The sequence below is a fragment of the Mercenaria mercenaria genome, chromosome 12 (assembly GCF_021730395.1).
Source record: "Mercenaria mercenaria strain notata chromosome 12, MADL_Memer_1, whole genome shotgun sequence".
NCBI classification, from domain to species: domain Eukaryota; kingdom Metazoa; phylum Mollusca; class Bivalvia; order Venerida; family Veneridae; genus Mercenaria; species Mercenaria mercenaria.
Window position 1 is genome coordinate 10,591,634 of NC_069372.1, and position 24,152 is coordinate 10,615,785.

Below are 24,152 nucleotides of genomic sequence, written 5' to 3' on the forward strand. Positions count from 1 at the left end.
GTCTAAAATAAATAAATATCACCAAGAAGTTAAGACTATAAAATATACATTTTACCATACCAGTCTAATTTTAGTTACTTGCTTATTTTAAATCGAAACTAATTCTGTAGACTGTAAGTAGTGACTAGACATTTTGCTTGGAAAGCACATAAAAGTCAAAAAGACTTATTTCCAATGGGGTCCATGACTGGGTCTAACAAACATATACATTTACACATACAAACAGACAAACAGACAACAGAGAACAAATAGGTGAAGAGCAAGGTCAAGACGGCTGCATAATTGAAATTCAAGACTTATAAAACAACTAAACAGGAAACTGTACCATAACTTCGGTAGAAAATCCTGTTATATTAGACTGAAATGGTAAAAGTACCAACTTAACATACTGTTTTAACAATGTTTGTATCAGTATTTACTAAGCAAGTATCTTTTAACTTCCCTTTTAAACCTGCGCTGTCCTCAAATAGATTGTACTCTCTCAGGAAGTGAATTCCATAGTAAGATACTGTTATAATAAAAGTATCGGCTGTAACCGAATTTACATATGGCACACAAAAAGTAAAACTGCTTTTCCTTGTACTGTATGTATGCATATCTGATTTCTTAGTGAAATGTTCGCTTAAATATTTCGGACATTTACAATAGTTTATCTTATGCACATGAATAAGGCTCAGCTGTTTGACCCTATCTTCAATTCTTAGAATACCAAGCTTCTGAAAATTTAAATTTGTGAGCGTAGTCCTAGCAGGCACATTCAGCATAAATCAGACGACTTTATTCTACGTAACCTGAAGCTTAGTTTTAAGGGTTTTACACAAACCATTATACCATGCAGGTCAGGCATAGTCAAACAAGCATTGTATAAGAGAATTACACAGAGTCTTTCTCATGTTAAAGTCTAAGATATTATTTTGCCGGTATAAGAACTTAAGTCTTGAATTAACTTTCTTAATAATATCATTTGCACAAGTGCAACCAGACAAAGTATTGTCTAAAACATGACCTAAATATTTAACAGATTTCTGTGACTTAATAACACTATTACCACACTTGATAGAAAATTCTTCTATTTGTTTTAACTTTCTCTTACTCCCGAAAAGAATACATTCTGTTTTCCCTAAATGCAGAGAGAGTTTATTATCATTAAACCAATTATTGCAATTTTCCAGTTTCATGCCGAGATTTTTTTACTAACTTCACTCAGATTCCTATGCGAAAAAATGATAGCACTATCATCCTCATACAATAGTAATTTGCATTCATCATTAATACTGATTGACATATCATTTACATTGCATAAAACAGCAGGGGACCCAGGATACTGCCCCTGGGGAACCCAACGCGTAATACTTTCTAAATCTGAAAAGAACCGTTTATATAAACCTGTTATTTTCTACCAGTTAAATATGAACTAAACCATTCAACAGATTCCATCCTAATAGCTGCTAGTTTGATACATAGTGTAGTATGATTTACAGGAATTACATTATAAAAGGAAATAGAAGAAAAAGAAGAACATTGATTCAAAGACAGGGTTATTGCGTTTTAATTTTACTTTTATCAACAGAGTATATTCAAATTAACTGAATTATTCATTATATTTCTGGAAAAAAAAAGTTTTAGTTGAAAATAATTTTTGTTTTAGTCTTTGTGCCTTCAAGTAATTATTTTACCTATGGTTGAAGTAAATGACCCTCTTTATGTATGTTATATTGCAAGAAGAAGAAAAATATGGAGTTTTTACACTTCTCAGCTTATACCAGTCATACATTTATCCATAGAAATCTGCGTAGTTGATAGTGTTATTGGTGTCACGTTAAGTAAAATGCATAATTAATGACGCGTTATCATTGGCTTCACGTCTACTAAGGCGCTCTTTTGTTGTATGTAATGACGTCCTGTACGTCACTGGTTCTTCCGGTCTAGAAAATAAACAGTCAACGTAAAACGGTCAACAACTCTGTCTTCTTTTAATGTCTCCACGACATTTTGGTGCCATAACGAAAAACATAAGCAATGGCAACTAAACTACGATCAACCCAGAAGGGGCACAAAGGTGCAGTCACACGGCTTTCGTCAAAATTCGAGATGATTCAGCAAGAAGCAATTGATTTAGAAGAGTTGCCTGTCTGAGAAAATTCTACGATACCACTGAAACATACAAATGGGAACTTGATTCCCTTAACCAGTGTGAGAGCACATACTTATCACTTCTCACTCCCGTTATCCCTCAGAAATAACCACCGGAAGTCAGAATGAATATTACACGTGCACGCGGAACATTATCTTAGTGATTAAATGAGAAGTGTCTACTAAATGAAGTTAATATTATGTACGCATTGAATACCAGGCAAGAATTCGTTCCTACAGCAGCCTTCCTGACGAAATCGGACAAAGTGATTAAGTCGGGTCGTCCTTTTAATGCCTTGTAATTATACTCTAAATAACATGTTTACGTTTAAAATTTTGTATCGTGGCTCTCGGAAGTCACGTTAAGTAACATGTATATTTAATGACGCGCAATTCTTGGCGTCACGTCTACGTAACGCGCTCATTCAATTTATGTTATGACATCCTGTACGTCACTGGTAGGTCTACGAAGTAAACAGTCAACGTTAAACGGACAACAGCTTTGTCTTCTTTTAATGTCTCACGGACAATTGGCACATGCAGTGATTAAGGTCGCTGACTTCAAAACACTTGCCCCTCATCGGTGTGGGTTGGAGCCTCACTATGGGCGATGAATTTTTCATGTGAGGAAGCCAACTAGCTGGCCAACGGAAGGTCGTTGGTTCTACCCAGGTACCCACAAGTGATAAAGTAAACCATGGAGGGGTCTCTGGGGGTCTTCATCCACCATCAAAGCTGGGAAGTTGCCATATGACCTATCATTGGGTCGGTGCGACGTTAAACCGAACAATATTAATACAATGTAATTAAATAAATATAAATATAAAAATAGATATATTGTGGGACTCGTGTTTCTTTGACAACGCATTTTCTCTCATTTTGTAGCAAGTGTCGATAATATCGAGTTCTTTCGGCAACTTCTGTTCCATTTTCTTTATAATGTAAATGGTATATCAGGGTTAATTTATGAGCAAATTATCAAACTGTTGCCGGGATACCCATTATCAACAATGGCAGCAGTGATGTTTTAGATGATTTTTTATGTTGTTTTAGATATCAAAGTTTATTTTGCTTCCTTCATTAAGCTTCAGTACATTATAATTTTAAAGTAAGTAATATACCTGTTTTCCTTTTATTTATTTAAACAAATATCAGAGCAGAGACTGCTGGTAGCAGTACACCTCATATTGAAAAATCATATGTACATGCAATTATTATTGTCATATATATTTTAAAACATAAAAAGCCCAATGTGTGTTTCTTTAATAGACTTGAGTCAACGCCTTTGCACTTTAAAGTTAGATGTTTGGGTCGTGCATAATTGTCCATACGATCATATTTAGTTGTGGTAAATACGTATATTTCCTTATTATTGAGCATGCGCATATTCAAATTCTATAGTATACTACTTGCAGTGCTTACGAACAGAGTATGTAATAAAGCTTGAAATGTCAAGTACATTATTCGTCCCGTTCATATATGAAATGCAATATGTGCATTTAAGGCTCTCTTACAGTTTTCTTTTCTGTCCTTAATTCGAAATATATTTGAAATACATTTAACATGTACAGTCGAGTCCACTTAATACGAACTCGCTTGATACGAATTTTCGACTATAACGAACGAAATCCAGATTCCCTGACTGAGTCCTTCTATTTCTTTGTAAGTTTATTTCGGTAATAGCGAACTCGCTTCATACGAATTTTCGGGAGATACGAACGCATTTTGGAAGTCCCAATGAGCTAAAATGTTATAAATTTCCATTTATTTATACGAACTTATTTTAGAAGTCGGCGGCCATTTTTGCTACACTTGAGTGTTTAACAGTTTGAATCTGTACAGTGCTGATATTTAATCGAAGTGATTATCACCTGTAATTGATAAATACATAATAAAGAGATTAGCACTATGTATGCATTTTTTTTTCTATTCATTACATCTGAGTCCAAGTAATAATGTCTTTATCAATATGAGCGATAGTCACTTTCATTTATACACCTGTCCATGTAAATATAATTTCATTGTATGTTTTAGGGCCATGTAGTGTACTTTTAGTATAAAAAATGGCTACGCCTAAGTCTAGCATAAAAAGAAAAGCAATTTATTTCAAATATTGTTCAGAACTAGAGGAATTTGGGATTCAGGAACTAAATAATAGTAAAATTCAACCAAAAATTACCAGTTTTTCAATTAAAAAAATGAAATACCATGTGGAAAATAAAGTACCTGTTGCAAAAAAAGCATTGACGTATACACGTTACTGTATTCCTATGTGCTAGATTAACATGTGCTATAAACACTTGATGATTCAATACATTTGTACATTAAATTTTATTTTCATACATTTTTACGTGTTTAAATAGGAATTATTTTGAGTTATTTTATTGTAACCTGAATACACTCACTTAATCAGTTTAAAACTACCAATGAAAATGAAAATTTATTCACTACTGTATTTTAATTTATCGAAAGCTATTCACCGGCGATACCGGTGATACTGACCAACTTGCTCGAGCAAATTATCCGGGAGTCAAAAATTCATTAATACGAATTTCATTTGATACGAACACATTTCCCAGGTCCCGAAGAGTTCGTATAAAGCGAGTTTGACTGTATAACCATTTCCCTTCCAGGCTTTTAAATGCAGTGAACTTTGTTAAATAAGTCATTGAGATCAATATGTATAATCAATGATGATTCAGAAGTATTATTTTTAACTTTGGCTTTTGCACACAAGCTGAAATTTACGTTATTATTAAGCTATTTCACAGGTTAAATCTTGGGTTCAGTGTTTCTTCCTGACCTTAAAGATGTCAAAAACCATCAGCCGTTTCTTAATAAGGGAAAAGACGAAGTGTAGCCCAGAAATTCACACAGCTTTTATGTAAATGGCTTATATCGATTGTATTCAGGCGGCATGTGCAGGGATAGTACTATTATCAGTTTTATCCGCTGTAGTATGTGTTAATCTCATGTATATACACACGGTGCATGTTAAACGTTAGGCCTAAAAAAAAAATTCTTTGTTTCCGGTAACATGCTCAAAAAAATTAGGGTAGGTAGGTCGGAAATTTTTTTTTTTGGAATTTTTTTTTATTAAGGGAGACTTTTCGGAAATTATTTTTTTTGTCAAAAATGATTACAAATAAGGGGGTTATGCCTTTAGAGCATCAGTAAGTTGATTTCTAACATCACTGGCCATGTTTAAAGCATAAAAAGTGCAGTTTTGCATCTTTTTGTTAAAAAGTTGAAAAAAAATGTTCTCCAAGGCCCTAAAATCATTTAGGGTCGGGCCAAAAATTTAGGGTAGGTCGGGATACCGGAAACAAACAATTTTTTTTTACGCCTTAGGGGAAATATTAAAATGGTTGACTGTTTTATTTCAATATAACGTAAGTAACCTAATTAAGTAGTTACATGTCTTTGATTCTGAATTCCGGTTTAACAGATAAAGTCACATTTATATATCCCACCTTCGCGGTGAAATCTGTAAATAGAACTACAAGGTCGTATAAAACATAAACAGTTTTAGTAACAACACGCGCAGTGGGATTGATTATCTGGATTATTGCTACTCGTATGCACGTTATTCATTATGGTATCTATGTGTTGGAGAAATTATACTAGTACGTGAACATTTATATGATAATTATATTAGTAAAGTATTATATATTATATATTATTTTGATATATGAAGACATCGAGTTAATAGACATAAGGTAATTAAAACATTCTACTTAAATACTGTAGATTGCTGAAATTTGCGAGTCTTTTCAAAATGCGGATACAAAAAGATAGAGGCTGGGCTTTGATTGTACTTTTCTGTGTAATATGCAGTCAGCTTATTCTCGGAGGATTTTGTTTTTCCGGTGGAATATTTTATATGATATTCATGGACGTGTTTCCCTCTGATCCTATTGGAGTTTCTTGGTTATGCAGCCTTCCAATAACTATGTGGTTTATTTCGGGTAAGTATTGTATAAGATTTTTTTCAAACTAATGCAGCTCCTTGATAATTTTTATCATTATAAAGAAACAGTTTGCTATTTCATCATAACCCTTCAAAGTACTCTCCTTTATACACAATTTCAGACAAAACATTGATAACTTTGAGAAGAACATTATTAAGGCATTGGGAAATATCTCAACCCAGGGCTTTTCTAGATGTATGCATGGATCTTGACTAAAAAGAATAGGTTCGCCTTGGTGTTCAAGAACTGCAACCTGTTACTTTTTTAGAAAATAATTTACAATATATGAATACTGAGAAGATGCATTGACATGTAAAAGGTGGATGTATTTCATTTCGCTTGAAAGATTTCGTTTAAATAGTATTTTGCAATTGGTTTTAAATACAATATGTCTGCAAAACTTTCCAGCTACTGATTCACCCTTTGGAACGAGAAACGCCTTGGTATGTGAATAAATCGCATATTACATTTTTTCATTGAATGAGTGCGTTTTGATATTACAGGACACCTGGAATTTCCAGTTGAAATAATAACAGTTTCACATAGATGTTGAGATAATGCATAGAGCATTATCACTTTAAATTACCTTTTGATGAATTGAAATGGTAAACACGTCTGCTGATGTCTCTAAATTGTTTTTTGTACTTTTAACATGTGTAAATGTTGAGTTCTGCTCAACCCGGGGCTAGAGGGCGTGGACGGTAGCATGCATTTCCACTACCGTCCATGAACAGGCTCAATCAAACCGAGCCTGCAACATTTTCGTTTTTGTTGTGTTGAGCGACCTGTGGAGTTTCCACTTTTTCTATTTATATTATGTGAAATCAAAAGAAAATATCTCATTTATTTGTATCTAATGCGTTGCTTAAGATTGTTAATTGTTAATAAATTTCTGTCAAATTACATTCCAGTGTGTTTTGCATTGACTTTGTTTTTTTAAGTTAAATAAACAATCAAGGTGTAAGTAAAATAGTTTTATATGGTGTCACTATATTGTATTGAATAGATTCAGGTAAAAAAGTGCCATCGATTTTCACAAGTATATGTATTCATGGTAATTTACACTGCGTATGGACCTTAAAGGTGGATAATCAGATTTTGGCCATGTAACGAATGTGTTCGAAACTTTAGCATCTGATCATTTAGACTCATTTATGTTCACTTAACACTTAATACAAATTAGATTTTCACTGGAGGTATTTTTAAAATTTCATTTTCCTATCCTGGTTGCCCAACCAAGATAGAGTTATTTTATCATATGTATAAATTTGATAAACATACTTTGCCTAAGGAAATGTATAAATATTAGACATATTGTAATATATTTGTAAAATATTTGTATTAAAAATTATGTATTTAGATGGAATTCATTAGAAACGCAAGTTTGAAAAATTATTATTACCTCCCTTTGCCTATCTTGGTTGCGCAACCAAAATAGATTGGAAATAAATGAATTCAGAAGCTACACACAGCTTTAAAACTTGCATTTTGGTTCAGATTGTTCAATAGTTGATATGTCTATCAAATGCAAATGTAAAACTAGACATTGTATCGAAATAAAAAGAAATACCCAGCTTTTTATATACTTTCATATTAAAGTGTAGTAATTACAAAATTTTATAAAATTAATAAAATATACATTTCAAATAGGAATCTAACTCCATGTAATCGGTCTTTTTGTTCCTTAAATAATTCTCTACCAGAATATACAAAAAGTAAAAAATGTCATTAAATGTTGTTTAAATGTGATTGACCACCTTTAAGATATTATTTGATTTCGCACGTTTTATTTCGTTCTAAGACGTCCGTAAATGTGTCACACTCCATGATTTATAGCACGAAGCATAACATATAATTGACATATAGGCACTGAGCACAACGTTTTGCAGTACAAAATATTTACAACGTTTGGCACCACACGGGCCACAAGACGCATGGGCATACAGCACACCGTTTGACACCTCGCATGTCACGTGATGTTTGGGCACACAGCAAAACGTCTTACACCACACTTTGTTTAACACTATATGGGCCACTTGATGTGTGGGCACACAACACACAGATCGCTTTGCAACATACACAGTATAACGTTTTGCACTTCACAGGCTACTTGATATATGGCCATATGTAAAGCGCAGGATTTCGCACCACTTTTGCTTCTGACAGAATACCTTTGTCTCTGACAGGATTCATTTGCCTCTACGGAATTCATTTGCCTCTGACAGAATTCCTTTACCTCTGACAGGTTTCTATGTCTCTGAAAATGCCTTTGTCTTTGACATAAGTCTTTAACTCTGACAGGATTCTTTTACCTCGGACAAAATTCGTTGAATCTTGCAGGATTCTTTGCTTCTGTCATTATTATTGTCTCTGAATGGATTCCTTTATTTCGGACGAGATTCGTTGCCTCTGACAGGATTCCTTGTCTCCGACAGAATCCTTTTACCTCTGACAAGATTTTTTGCTTCTCACAGGATTCTTTGTCTCTGATAGGATTGCTTTGTTTCTGACAGGATTTTTTCGCATACTAAAACATGGTATCACTAACGGTTCCACGACTATGTCCCATAATTTTTCCTTTATCTGTTTCTCTTTAAAAAGATATGATGCTTATGTTTGAGTGTGCTCTTGTTTGTCACATAAATCCTTATTTCGTTGATAAATACTTTTAGTGAAAACTATCAAGGGTCCACAAAGAATGTATTGTTTAAGAGTGTTTGGCGTATTTCATGTCAATTCTTTGTTTTACTGTTTATATTTACCTTTATATACAACACCATACAAAAAGCAGGGTTGCTATCAATTTCATTATCATAATCAACATTGTCATTATTATCTTTAATTTGTTTATGTGTTTGTTTTACCTTGTTTATTGTTTTTTCAAGTATATCCGTTATGCACACAGCCAACTATTCACTGTTGTAAATATTAGCGTTTTTAAGATGTTGCTAATCATTTTGCATGTTTTTCTTGATTCCAGCACCAATCGGGAGTTATGTTACTAACAGATATGGCTATCGGACATGTGCTTTAATCGATGGTGTTATAGCAGCAACAGGACTGACTCTTACTTACTTTGCAACCAGTTTATCGTTCTTATTCATTTCTCAAGCCCGCCCGCTTAGCTCAGTAGGTAAGAGCGTTGGTCTACGGATCGCGGGGTCGCGAGTTCGATCCTCGGGCGGGGCGTATGTTCTCCGTGACTATTTGATAAACGACATTGTGTCTGAAATCATTAGTCCTTCACCTCTGATAATTCATGTGGGGAAGTTGGCAGTTACTTGCGGAGAACAGGTTTGTACTGGTACAGAACCCAGGAACACTGGTTAGGTTAACTGCCCGCCGTTACATGACTGAAATACTGTTGAAAAACGGCGTTAAACCCAAAACAAACAAAACAAAATCATTTCTCATGGTATCCTTACAGGTATGTTTTTTTTCCTACAAAACAAATTTAAGAAGTTGATTTCATTGATACTTTATTCAGTTCGATGAATCAAACTGTATCTCTACAAACAAATAAACATTCAATAAACGTTTGATTAATACCACCAACTATTACACTTAGCTCTTTAATTCCAGGATTTGGGTTTGGTATCAATTTTACTGGTTGTATGGCAACCCTTAACGTATACTTCGACAATCATAAGACTGTTGCAACTGGAATATCTTCTGTAGGACACAATCTAGGAATTATCATCTATACAGAATTAATTGTATTGCTGGATGAGAGCTACGGTTGGAGAGGGATGTTTCTCATACTAGGTGCAATAACGTCTAACCTGTGCGCATGTGCAAGTGTTATGTTTCCAATGCCCAATTTTCTACCGCCTGTTACTGAGCCAAATCATGACTCAGCTCTAAACTTAACAAAATCTGAAATGCAGAAACCTGTGAAAATGAATAAAAAGAAGTCGATAAATATATCCGTATTTAGAAAATTATCTTTCATCCTTTTAAATTTCAGCAATATATTTATTAAAACTGCTCAAGGAATATATATACTTTATTTGCCTTCCTATTCTAAATACGCAGGGTTCACACAAACAAATTTTGGGACAGTGATTGTGGTTAACTTCGTGTCGAATATTGTTGGAAAAGCTGTCTTCAGTTTTGTTGGAAACCATCCGAAGATAAACTGTTCTGTTTTATACACTGTTTCGCTGGCAGTAAGTGGTGTGGCAATGGGGCTTACACCTTTATTCCTAAAAAAAATTGGAATGTTGCTTCTGCCAGGATTTATTGGATTTTTTGTTTCTGTATTAGGAGCTCTTTTTCCTGCGGTTATTAATGGAATTGTTGGCTTTGACAGATTTGCTGACGGAATGGGAATAAGTTTGCCTTTCAAAGCTACTGCCAACTTAATTGGTGGCCCTCTGGCAGGTGCTGTTGTTTGTTTTCTTTATATTTTCTAATTTATTTACCCCCACGTTTAAATACTATTTTTGATAGTGAAGAGGTTTTTGGAGAACCATGAACTTAAAAATAATATACTTTTGATAACATAAGTTCCGGTTGCTTGTCACAAACCCTGATAATACAACGCATAAGACCATTTTTATTAAATGTAACTATGCTTTAGTTCTTACGAGTGTCAAGGAAATTAAATATTAATTTAATTTGTCTACATTTTTTGTTACAGGAATATTGCTAGCATCAACTGGAAGTTACGAAATATCATTTTACATAGCCGGAGTCAGTATGGTGTTTTCGCAAGTACTTATGATACATCCCATAGTTCATCAAAAACAAAGAGAAAAGGCACATCGAAATAAAGACATATACACAGTATGTGAGATCAGTGTTGAAAACTGTACAGAAGCTGATGCATGTATCAAACCATTGTATAGTTCGTGTGAAATTAAACAAGAAATATTATCGGTTTAGGATAAAAAGAGGTAAATGGCGATGACATTTTGAATAAATTTGGAGAACTTAATACACTGTTAAATCCTGAAAACATTTCTACTAAAGCCAGTAGTAATGCGATCTGAAGTATTAAACCTAATGATGACCTGTTTACATAGTTCAGTGTTACGTTCTCATTTGAAAAACATTTTTGTATGACAGTCATTATCTCTATGCATTTTACTTTTGCACATACCAACTCCAAAATGTTTGTATTGGCTGCTGTAAAAATCCGTCCTGTTAGATTGATTCTACTTTAAACCCGTGGTGCATCATTTATTTATTCTATTTTGTTGGGTTTAACGTCGCACCGACAAAATTATAGGTCATATGGCGACTTCCCAGCTTTGGTGGTGGAGGAGGACCTCAGGTGCGGTGCATTATTAATGTGTGTCATATTGGTTTGTTTCGGTGAAAGATCAAAGTTTGTCTCTTCGCGGGGACACCATACAAAATATGACTGTACTACGGATGGAAGTATTTGGTGTTTACAAGAGGAAGATTGTATCTATCTTTCATAGAAAAATATGTTTTCTCACGCATTTTAACGCTTGTTTATTTAAATTTACATAAGGTGTGTAAGTAATCAAAATGAATGTTTATTGAAATAGGATAACATTTTATGCAGACTTGTAAACAGAATTAAACATATATGTTGCATGGCAATCCTGTATTGTTTATAGTAAAATATCAAGTTTATTATTTAATTGAATTTAAAACTATTTTGTAAATTTGTCTATTTATTTATCGGGAAGTTTCAACACAGCAAGTGCTGAATTTACTTTAAAAGGTGTATAAAGAAATGTCTGACTTATCAAAGTATGTAAAGTTGTATAACATTTCAATACAATGCATGTATATAACCAATTTACAAAAACCCACTAAGATTTCATTAATTTGCACGAGGGACTTTGTTGTTGCGTCAATCCACGTAATTTAGTCTCAACGAATTTATAAAATTCTTTTATGTTCTTTGTCCGAGTCCCCCCTCCTTCCATCGCGAATTAGCAATTTTAACCAAAACTACGACATTCTGTAAACACAGAATTTAGTCATTTCGCGTAAAATAATTAACTAAATCTATCATATTTGCTGTCAGTGTATACAACAGTTTGATAAAAGCAGTTCGTAAGAGCAAAGCTTTGAGAAGAAAGTATCTATAAAAACATAGGCGGAAATAAATCAAGTTCATATGTAACGCAACAGTGACAATAATCCATTGCAACTCAGCAATATGTATAAGATCAATACCCAGTACAGTTTATTAAAATGATTGGTCATTGAACTATTTATAAGGACACTTTATGTACATTACGTTACAGTAATTGTCGAATTATCAAGCATTTATCAAATTGATTATATATAATTTAAAAATGTTAATTTATAGTCATTAACATGTTTATTTATAGTCTATCACATGTTTATTTATATACTTACCAATTTCGCATTATACGCTGTGTACGTTTGTACTCCTAGCAGTATAACTGTAAGGCATATAATGTGTAACGTTTTTTTTCTCAGGACGGCCGGCACATTTTATACAATCTCGCCAAGCATACGTATGCTTTTGACAACACAGAAAATGTCGTCAAATGGCCTTCAGCTTTTCACGAAAGTAACAACTGATGCTACGCAGACTAAGTCGCATTTGCATTGGTCTATAGTCAGGGTTAACGCGCAGGGGTCACAACATCCGAATGCATGCGCGTGGATTTCTTTTTTGCTAATGGGGAATCAATTTTAGCAGGCTTTAACGATTTGAAGAACCATGAGCTTTAGCATGACATGTCAGCTTTTTAATTACAGAAAAATATTTGCACTCGGAATAAACACTGATCCCACAGGTGTCCGTAACGGAGCAAGAGTAGATGGAGATTTTCGATTTTGTCGAAATGTGTCAGTATATGCATTGGATGTAAGATATATCCGTATTGGAGAGTTACAGACCTAGACATTTCAGAAATATTTCAAAATGACTATCGTGAAATAAATGTTGATTCGACGGAAGCGTGAAAGGGCCATTAGACACTCATACTTTGTATTACGTTACGGCCGCGGAAAGACGTTACGGCCGCGGAAAGGATATGGTATGAAGTTAATATCACATGTGAACTATTTGGTATCCATGGAACTCACAATACATATAGCATTTTGTGAATACTGTTATTTGACAAATATGAGTTGGTTTAATTAACAACAATAGACTGAGATTGAATTCGGACAGATGGTTGAGTTCATTTCAGACAAATAAAGACAATATAAACAACAAAATAATCTGCTTTTGATTCGTGTTATTTGAAGAGCCTTACGATTATCATTAGATCTATTATCAATTACATATCTTTAGCATTGCGTGCATGTATTGGCTAACGGACAGTGAAAACAAATATTTAACCATAAGCCTGCTGGCGGCAAGTAATTTTGCCTTTGCGACCAGTGCATAACAGGGCTGTCCAGGCTGAAAATGGTCTGCACTTTTCGCATTTGGTCAGTAAAATGTCAACGAGCACCCCTTAAATTAATAAATGGTATTGCCTAAATTGAATGATGGACCAGTCCATTTTAGAAAAGCAGACTAAAGGTTTAAATCATTTACACAGCATAAACAAACTTACATCATTCAGATATTTAAATTTCAACATAATTATGAACTTCCTGTAGAATCATGCAAACATTATGCTAAATATCATTTTTATATCAATTCAGCAAATATTCTAAAAATTAGGGATACGTCTGGAATATTACGGCGGAATGTTTGTATATCTTTGACAAGGCATGCCATTCTTTAAGAAACTGATCAAACTGATCCTGTAATCGTATTTTCAACACAAAGAAATAAATAATTACTGTGTTGCTTAAAATATCTAAATCCAAAGATGCTCTTAAAGGATTTTAACATGTTACATTGTAAAATCAGAATGAAAACCTGGGTAGATTATTTTTCTTTCTTTGAGTTTTGAATAGATCCGTTGCAATAGAACCTAGATCTTAAACAATACTTGCTTACATATCACTAAACAGGATACTGATCTAGTCATTCCAGAAACAGGATTTTCTAGAATCTGCTCAAATAATTAATCATTTTTTCTTAAGGTGGCGTATTCTTCAAAAGTGTTTATCTTTTTATCATGAAATGTAGAAAGTATATATATCTTTGCATAACAGATAAAACGAAAGTGATAGTATAGCTCATGGAAGCTGAAAGATATTGGTTCATAGGTGGGATTGAACATGACATAAAGGTAGGGATAACACCATTTATCAGATGTTCTTTTTATATTTGCATGCGTATTTCATAAAACTCCTGATATAACTACAGCTTGATCAGCAATGTAGCAGGTATTTTATATAAAAGATTAATCTGTCAAAGTGTATTTTTACTATATTATGTAAAGCTTTTGTTATTATGTTATATGTTTTTATCAATTCTCGCCTTGGGAAATTATAATTCCGCTTAAATAACGATACACAATTGCGAGAATTAATAAAACCTCGCATTGTCGCCCGGTGCTAGGTGTTGTTTCTTACTATAGTACCGTGGATGAAAATCATTTCTGTTACCCTGTTAAAAAGAACACGGTCTGTCATTAGAAATTTGTTCCGGTGCATTGATACATAATACCAAGGAAGAAGTATATCGATCAATTGTCCCGAATTTTTTCCCAAACGACAGTGCGACAATGCGATGTTTTACTAATTATCGCAACTATGTATCATTACTTAAGCGGAATTTCATTTTCCCAGTGCGAGAATTAAGAAATGTATGCGAAAAGTAAGACGATAGTTTTCGCTCTAAAACCTCGCAACCTCGCAAGGATTGTTAAATCTAGCATGCAATAATAATCGCACTGTCGCGTGTTGGTGAGGCGAGAATTAAAATGGCACGAACAGGATTCCGTATATATCGATTGTATTCAGGTGACATGTGCAGTGATAATGCTATTATCAACTTTATCCGCTACAGTTTGTGTTATTTCTTATTTATTGGCTCAGTGCATGTTAAACGTTGGGGAAATATTAAAATGGTTGACTGCTTTATTTCAATATAACGTAATTAAGTAGTTGCATGTCGCTGAGTCTGAATCTCGATTTATGAGATAAACTCAGACTGATCTCTCCTACCTTCGCAGTGAAATCTTTAAATAAAACTACAAGGTCGTATAAAACATAAAATGTCATAGCAAAAAGATGCACAGTAAGACAGATTCGTTGTATTTAAAATGGATTATTGCTACTCGTATGCTCGTTATTTATTATTGTGTCTACGTTTTTGAGAAATTGTACTACTAGGTGAACATTTATAAGATAATTATGTTAATAAATTATCATATTATTGATATATGAAGACATCGAATTAATAGACACGCGGTAAATTACAACATTTTACTTAAATACTGTAAATTGACGAGATTTCTTTTTTAAAATGCGGATACAAAGAGATAGAGGTTGGGCTTGGATTGTACTTGTCTGTGTGATATGCAGCCAGATTATTCTCGGAGGAGTTTGTTTTTCCAGTGGAATATTTTACATGATATTCATGGACGTGTTTCCTTCTGATCCTATTGGAGTTTCTTGGTTATGCAGTCTTCCAATTACTATGTGGTTTATTTCGGGTAAGTATTGTACAAGTTGTTTTTGCAAACTAATGCAGCTCCTTTTATAATTTTCAATTATTATAAAGAAACAGTTTGCTATTTCATCATAACCCTTCAAAGTACTCTCCTTTACACACAATTTCAGACAAAACATCGATAATAATTGATCATTGAGAAGTTCAGTTTTTAGACGCGAGGAAATATCTCAACCAAGGGCTTTTCTAGATGTATGTATGGGCCATAACTAAAAAGAAAAGAATAGGCTGGGTGTTCAAGAACTGTAACCGTGACTTTTTTAGAAAATGATTTACAATATCTGATTATTGAGAAGACGCATGGACCTGTAAAAGGCGGATGTACTTTATTTCACTTTAAGGCCGGCGTTTAAATAGTACTTTTCAATTTGTTTTAAATACAATATGTCTGCAAAACTTTCCAGTTACTTATTCATCCTTTAGAATTAGAAACGCCTTGGTATGTGAAAAATCACATATTACATTTTTTTATTGAATGAGTGCGTTTTGCGATTACAGGACACCTGGAATTTCCAGTTGAAACAATAACAGACACACGTAGATGTTGAGATAATGCATAGGGCATTATCGCTTTAAAATTGGAATGGTTTATACTACGTGCAATAAAAAATATCTCATTGATTTGTATCTAATGTGTTGTTTTAGATACAATTATTAATTGTCTGTCAAATTACTTTACATTATGTTTTGCATTTACTTTCTCATTGTTAGTTAAACACACCATCAAGGGATCGGTAAAATAGCTTAATATGGTGTCACTATATTGTATTCGAATGGGTCCAGGTAAAAAAGTGTTATCGGTTCTCCTCGGGTATGTGTATCCATGGTAATGTACACTGCGCTTAAATCTTAAGACATTATTTGAATTCGCACGTTTTATTTCGTTATTTGACGTCCGTAAATAAGTCACCCTTCATAATTAATAGTCATGGAGCATAATATTTGCACCATACAGGCCACTTGATATTTAGGTACTCAGCACAACGTTTTGCAGTACATAACAATTACAAGGAAATTCATTGATGCAAGCATCAAAGACGTCGCCAAGTGTTGTGTCTAAAGTACATTTACTGTACCTAATCATTACTGTGTTAGACTGACTGGTTACAAATTATCATCATTAGCACATAATACAATAGATGTTATAAACTGTTAAAAGACAGTCAAGAATAAACATGATATAGAAGTATTACCCTCTACCTGCAATGACCTTGACATTACGAGTTGGCGGTCCCATTACATACAAAATTAAAATTATTAATTAAGTGTGCTATTTAGCAAGCATATTAACTCACTCCTAACTATGGTGTTAATACTATTGTATCAGGAAAGTAGGTTATACTAAGGTCAGAAATAGAAAACTTGACTTACAGTAACCTCCCTTATCAATAAATCGGATCGACATTTTGACGAATGTTTAAATAAAAAAGTATTTTCTGCTCTTCAAATAAGGAGAGGAATGATAAATAACATTGTTTTATATCACATGATAATTTGCTTAACATACATTCTTGATCTTTTATTATTCATCAAAATCTATTGTGCAATATCGCGGGTCCTTTAACACACTTTCACTGTTCTATTTATTGTTTCGAAACTATTCATAACTCTTAATTTTTCTGTTGAAATGTGAGATGTAAGGTGAATTCCCGGAAGGATTTGGTTCATGAAAAGTTTTAGAACGTGAAGATACCACGCATCAACTGTGATTTTAAGCACCAAAATTTGTCCATAGTTCATATGCAGTTGCGAGCCAGTTGCCCTTTCTTTTGTACATAATGTCTGCCGGCAAATGAGAATTTATTGCTCTCCAGTACGTATGGTCTCTGTCATTTCAGGATGCCCGTCATTGCATTTAATGTATAGTTTATGTCCTTTATGATTGATTCACGAGCCTAAACTTAGGGTACGCTCCAGTAAAGTACCTTCATGGCAAAGCGGAAAGGCAGCGTTCCTTCAAGTAGTGGTTGTCTGATAATCAGAAATTTGTTAAGAAGAGCGGAAGCGTCTTTTATGTACAAAGTTACTTCTCTGCCATTTCCGCCTTCCTATCTGTTAGATGGTCCCTTCCTTTAAAAGCAGTTCTCAGAGGCAGTCCAGTCTGGTTTAGTTTGAGATTTTCCTAAATTTGTAGTTGATTTTTGTTTGCTCATCTCATTTGCGATTCTTTTACTTTTTACTTTGTTATTCCTTTGCTGGAGTCTTGACTGACTTAAGCATGAATATTTTTATCAGCAATTTATGAGTTCATTTATGTATTTCTCAACGGCAATGACAACAAATTCAGAGCGTTTGTCCGTAGGCCGAATAACAATTGTGTTGAAAATCAGTTTGTTTCGTCACGAAACAAATTTGTCATGAAACGTTGTTTTAAGCCCTACATTATTTCATCGTTCACATTTTGAATATACACAACAATCCATTAATCTTATCTCTCCGTGCCGTCAGTATCCAGGGTTACATATGTTTTCTTTTATATTCAGATTGCATTTCTGTTAAATCTTCTTTCTGATCTCATGCCGCCCCACCAGGGATTCATATCCGCAAGTAGTTTGACCTTTGTGAAACTTCTTTTTACTTTCAAGAATTATAATTCTCTAGACCAATGAGACATTTTCAAGCTTCTGAGCGGTTAAAATGAGATGATGATAGTGTAACAGGCCCGGTATCAACATTTATCCTTTAGACTTCAACTGTGTAAATGTCCTGCACGGCTGACACACATTTTGTATTTCACCGGCTAATGTTCTATTATTTGACGTCTGGTAATTGTCGTCTGCTGATACGAGGCATTTGACTGGAACGCGCACCGCTAATAACCAATTATTTTTACTTATGTCATCTTGTACATGGTTGGTCAATTGCACTTATGGAAAGTTACGAAGTTTTGTTTTGTAATGAGTTGCCTAGATACTATAGCTGTGACCAATGAAATATTTGTTAGATATTTTTACGCGGTAAAATGTGCATAAATGTGAAAACGACGACTGTTCAGGAGGGGTTCCTTCTCTTGCTGCACAAGCGTCGAGTTCCCTCACTTACCGCTTAATATGTAGGATTCATGTACATTTGTTAATTAATTTGTAAATTAGTGGGATAAGACACAGGTTGAAATATCAAATGTAATGTCTACTTTGGAATTTGTTGCTGCACAAGCGTCGAGTTCCCTCACTTACCGCTTAATATGTAGGATTCATGTACATTTGTTAATTAATTTGTAAATTAGTGGGATAAGACACAGGTTGAAATATCAAATGTAATGTCTACTTTGGAATTTGTTGATTCACTTCAAGTATAGGTCTGATCCTTAGTTAGTCCACGAGTCGGAATCGAGCCCCGTGCTCGTGTTATCTGTCTCCAGCTAAATTTGTCCCTTAAACCCCGGCTTAGGAAGGCGGTTCCCGTTACAATAGCGTCACTAAATAGGTCAAGGCGAACTTGTCCTGTTATCTGTGTATTGATGAAATAATACCTCAGTGTGGATGCTGTAGTAGAATCGCCGTTTTCGGAAATATTTTATTTGCACTCTGATATTGCGCATCTGGTCTTTTTCGCGTGCGCAACATATTAAAGTGGCTATTTCAGAGCTTCAGACATAAATACCTTCGTTCAGAATTATGTATCTCAGTAAAAGGTATTTCAGCCATTTTATTTGCGAGCCATTAGACTTTTCCACATAGATATCAACATTGTAATAGATAGTAACTGACGTGATTTCCACTGTCATTGCCAATGTGTTTATTCTCGGGTCCAAGCCGTTCTGTCACATAAGATTCGAAATTATCATCTTTAGTATCAAAGATGTAATCTAAATTATGTACTTAATTTATTTTATCTACCCAGTGCTTGGACGCATAACTCGAAATTCTCAAAGCAAACGCGATAGAAGAAGCTGCCTTTCTTCAAACAGTTTTCTTTAAGTGATTATGAATATTTATTTTGACTCTGAGAAATAAAAACTAAATATCCAGTTTTATACGAATTGTTTGTGTAACTGTATATGTTATAAGCTTACTTTACTTTTTGACATGGTTTCATTTACCTCCGACAGAATTGTTTTGGATCTGACAGGACTGAATTATTTTGCCTTTGAAAGGATGATTAGTTTGGCTCTGACAGAAGTCGCTGGCTGTGACATGATTAGATTTCCTCTGACAGGAGTCGTTTGCCTCTGACAGGACTATATTGCCTCTGACAGGAGTCTTTTGTCTGTGATAGGACTAGTTTGCGTCTGATAGGAGTCGTTTGCCTGTGACATGGTTAGTTTGCCTGTGACAGGATTCATTTGCCCGTTGCAGGATTCTTACGCCTCTGAAAATATTCTTAAGATTCTATCAGAATAATTTTGTCTCTGACAGGATTCCTTTGCCTCTTACATAATTCTTTGTCTCTGACAGGATTCTTTGCCTCTAACAGGATGTCTATGCCTCTGACAGAATTCCTTTAACTCTGACAAAATTCTTTGTCTCTGACAGGATTCTTTTGTCTCTGACAGGATTATTTACGTCTGACAGAATTCATTTCCCTCTGACATGGTTCATTTGCCTCTGACAAGATTCTTTGCCTGTGACAGGATTCTTGGTCTCTGACAAGATTCATTTTCACTAACAAAATCGTTTGTCTCTTACAGGATTCTTTTGCCTCCGACATAATTCTTTGCCTCTGACATAATTCTTTGTCTCTGACAGAATTCCATTGCCACTGACATTATTCTTTGCCTCTGACGTAATTCTTTGTCTCTGACAGGATTCTTTTACATCGAACAAGATTTGTTGCCTCTGACAGGATTCGTATCCTCTGACAGGATTCTTTGTCTCTGACAGAATTCCTTTGTCTCTGAAATTAGTCTTTGTCTCTGACATAATTCTTTGTATCTGACAGGATTCCTTTACCTTGGACAAGATTCGTTGCCTCTGACAGGATTCTTGGTCTCTGACAGAAACCTCTTGTCTCTGATTAGATTATTTGCTTCTGACAGGATTCTTTGTCTCTGTCAGGTTTCTTTGTTTCTGACAGGATTATTTTGCATAGTCCAAGATGGTGTCACTAACGGTTCCACGGCTATGTCCCACTATTTTTCCTTACATATTTATCTTTAAAAAGATATGATACTTATGTTTGAGTGTGTACTTGTTTGTCACATTAATTCCTATTTAGTTGATAAATCTTTTAGAGAAAACCATCATGATTTCAAAGTACGTATTGCTTAAGACTATTTGGCATATTACATGTCTTACTGTTTATATTTACCTTTATATACAACACCATACCGTGTATGTATTCAATAGGAGTCACTGTGTTAGAATGTCACCATGTAAAATCAGGGTTATTGTCATTTTCAGCATATTAATTATTATTATTATCAACATTATTATCATTATTATTATTATTATTCATTTATTTATTTATGTGTTTGTATTATCTTGTTTATTGTTTTTGCAAGTATATCCGTTATGCACACAGTCAGCTATTCACTGCTGTAGATTTAAGCGTTTTTAACATGTTGCTTATTCTTTTTGTATGTTTTTCTTGATTCCAGCACCAGTCGGGAGTTATGTTACTAACAGATATGGTTACCGGACATGTGCGTTTATCGGTGGTATTATAGCAGCAACAGGACTGACTCTTACTTACTTTGTAACCAATTTATCGTTCTTATTCTTTTCTCATGGTATTCTTACAGGTATGTATTTTCTTACAAAGTCAAGATGTTGATTTCATTGATACTTTATTCAGCTTGATGACTAAAACTGTATATCTACAAACAAATAAACCATTCATAAAACGTTCGATTAATATGTCATCAAATATTACACTCAGCTCTTTAATTCCAGGATTGGGGCTTGGTATCAATTTTACTGCTTGTATGGCCTCCCTTAACGTATACTTCGAAAATTATAAGACTGTTGCAACTGGAATATCTTCTGTTGGACACAATCTAGGAATTATCATCTATACAGAATTAATTGTATTGCTGGATGAGAGCTACGGTTGGAGAGGGATGTTTCTAATACTAGGTGCAATAACGTTTAACCTGTGCGCATGTGCAAGTGTTATGTTTCCAATGCCTAATTTTATACAGCCTGTTACTGAGCCTAATCATAACTCAGCTCTAAGCTTAACAAAAACTGAAATGCAGACACCTGTGAAAAAGATTAAAAAGAAGTCGATAAATATATCCGTATTTAGAAAATTGTCTTTCATACTTTTCAATTTCAGCAATGTATTTATCAACATTGCTCAAGGGATATATATACTTTATTTGCCTTCTTATTCCAAATACGCAGGGTTCACACAAACAAATTTTGGGACAGTGCTTATGGTTAACTCCGTGTCGAAAATTGTTGGAAAAGCTGTCTTCAGTTTTATAGGGCACCATCCGAAGATAAACTGTGCTATTTTATACACTGTTTCGCTGGCAGTAAGTGGTGTGGCAATGGGATTAACACCTTTATTCCTGACAAAAATAGGAATGTTGCTTTTGACAGTATTTATTGGATTTTTTGTTTGTGTATTAGGAGCTCTTTTGCCAGCGGTTATCTATGGAATTGTTGGCTTTGACAGATTTACTGACGGAATGGGATTAAGTTTGCCTTTCAAAGCTACTGGCAACTTAATCGGTGGCCCTCTGGCAGGTGCTGTTGTTTGTTTTATTTTTATTTTCTAAATTATTTACACCCACGTTTAGATAAAAGAATTATAGTGAAGAGGGTTTTGATGAACCTTGAACTTGGAAATAATATTTTATTGTAACATAAGTTTGGGTTGCTTGTCACAAACCCTGGAAATAGACATACAACGCATAAGACCACTTTTTATTTAATGTATGTTATTGTCTTTACTTGTGTCAAGGAAATTAAATGTATATTTAATCTGTCTACAATGTTTTTGTTACAGGAATATTGCTAGCATCAACTGGAAGTTACGAGATATCATTCTACATAGCCGGAGTTAGTATGGTGTTCTCGCAAGTACTGATGGTATATCCCATAGTTCATCAAAAACAAAGACAGAAAGCACATCGAAACAAAGACATGTACACAGTATATGAGATCAGTGTTGAAAACTGTACAGAAGCTGATACATGTATCAAACCATTGAATAGTTCGTATGAAATTAAACAAGAAATATTATCGCTGGAGACAAATGACAATGAAAATTTGAATAAAGTTGGAGAACATAATACACTGTTAAATCCTTGAAACATTTCTACTAAAGTTGGAGAAAGCAGTAGTGCGATCATGAGTAAAAGACCTACAGATGATATGTTTACATAGTTCAGTGACCTTGTATATTTTTTACGTACTGATTTGAAATAAATCTTTGTTTGACATTCATTATCTCAATGCACTTTTTACATCTACACATACCAACACCAAAATGTTTGTATGAGCTACTGTAAAAATCCGTCCTATTAGATTAATATTACTTTAAAAAAAAATAGAAAAGTGGAAACTCCTCTGGTCGCTCAACACGACAAAAAAAAAACAAAACGAAAATGTTGCAGGCTCGGTTTGACTGAGCCTGTTCATGGACGGTAATGGAAATGCATGCTACCGTCCACACCCTCTAGCCCCGCTAAACCCGCCTTGCATCATGGCTGTGTGTCATATTTGTTTGTTTCGTTAGAAGATCAAAGTTTCTTTGCGGGGACACCATACAAAATATGGCTGTGCTACTGATAGAAACTTATGGCGTTTACGAGAGGAAGGTTGTATCAATCTTTCATAAAAACTATTTTAACTGTTGTTTATTCAAGCTTACGTTCAAGGTGTGTAAGTAATCTTTACAATTCAAGACAATCAAAATGAACGTTTCTTTTTAATATAGGATAAAACTCCGTAGATAATCATTTTACAAATACATTTTTTTACAAATACACACTGTGAAAGCATTAATTTTGGTGAGGATTTTTTAAGGATTTCTTGGTTGCGTGAATCCACGTGATTTAGTCTCAATAAAGTAGTAAAAGAACCCTATTTGTTTTATGTTCAATGGTCGAATTTCACGCGAAATAGTCATTTTGACCAAAATTTGTTTTACAGTATCATTTAAACAGCTATGTGTCTATGTTCGGTTCAGTAATAGGACACGCATGCCTTTACTTGTTTATATTTCTGTTCGATTCGCGCATACAAATAATTATTTTCATGTTACGTTTGTTAGATGATAAGAACAAAATGTATTTGATTATCGCACAAACTTTGTTTTGTTTTTAACTTTTTATATGTCCAGAAGTTCAATAATTGGTAGAAACGTCTAAATGTGTGCCAATAATCGAAAACTTATTTAATGCATGTTCCTATAGGTGTTCGATAATCGAAGACATGTTTAATACATATAGACCAAGAGTTCCGCCAAGCAGGGCAATATATGCCCGAAGGGTGACATCAGAAGATGGCAGCAAAGTTGAACAACAAAGGGAAGAAATTCCAATAAAAAAAAAAGTCCACAAAAAACTCTTTACCAGGTAAAGATATGTCAAAATACACCTAAAAATTGGAGTTACC

General features: G+C 34.1%; 1 protein-coding gene across 7 annotated transcripts; it reads left to right on the forward strand.

Annotated features, from left to right (window-relative positions):
* Positions 1–5,480: 5,480 nt before the first annotated feature.
* On the forward strand, positions 5,481–22,979 carry LOC123534722 (monocarboxylate transporter 13-like). Of its 7 annotated transcripts, none has more exons than XM_053519180.1 (5): positions 5,481–5,525; positions 5,884–6,101; positions 21,182–21,325; positions 21,477–22,277; positions 22,540–22,979. In XM_053519180.1, the coding sequence occupies exons 2-5, from the start codon at positions 5,912–5,914 to the stop codon at positions 22,842–22,844; spliced, it is 1,440 nt and encodes a 479-aa protein (XP_053375155.1). In that variant the 5' UTR covers positions 5,481–5,525; positions 5,884–5,911; the 3' UTR covers positions 22,845–22,979. The 7 variants fall into 7 exon arrangements, with proteins under 7 accessions (XP_053375155.1, XP_053375156.1, XP_053375157.1 ...); XM_053519181.1 differs by lacking the exons at positions 5,481–5,525; positions 21,182–21,325; positions 21,477–22,277; positions 22,540–22,979 and adding exons at positions 9,085–9,204; positions 9,508–9,531; positions 10,140–10,487; positions 10,747–11,130 and having other exon boundaries at positions 5,554–6,101; XM_053519182.1 differs by lacking the exons at positions 5,481–5,525; positions 21,182–21,325; positions 21,477–22,277; positions 22,540–22,979 and adding exons at positions 9,085–9,204; positions 9,508–9,531; positions 10,371–10,487; positions 10,747–11,130 and having other exon boundaries at positions 5,559–6,101.
* The last annotated feature ends 1,173 nt before the right edge of the window (positions 22,980–24,152 follow it).

Bases quoted from the DNA above. Each gene is read 5' to 3' on its own strand.
- LOC123534722 (XM_053519180.1), top strand. From the start codon at position 5,912: ATGCGGATACAAAAAGATAGAGGCTGGGCTTTGATTGTACTTTTCTGT. The intron at 6,102-21,181 runs GTAAGTATTGTA...TCTTGATTCCAG, and splicing joins AACTATGTGGTTTATTTCGG to CACCAGTCGGGAGTTATGTT. The intron at 22,278-22,539 runs GTGCTGTTGTTT...TTTTTGTTACAG, and splicing joins AATCGGTGGCCCTCTGGCAG to GAATATTGCTAGCATCAACT.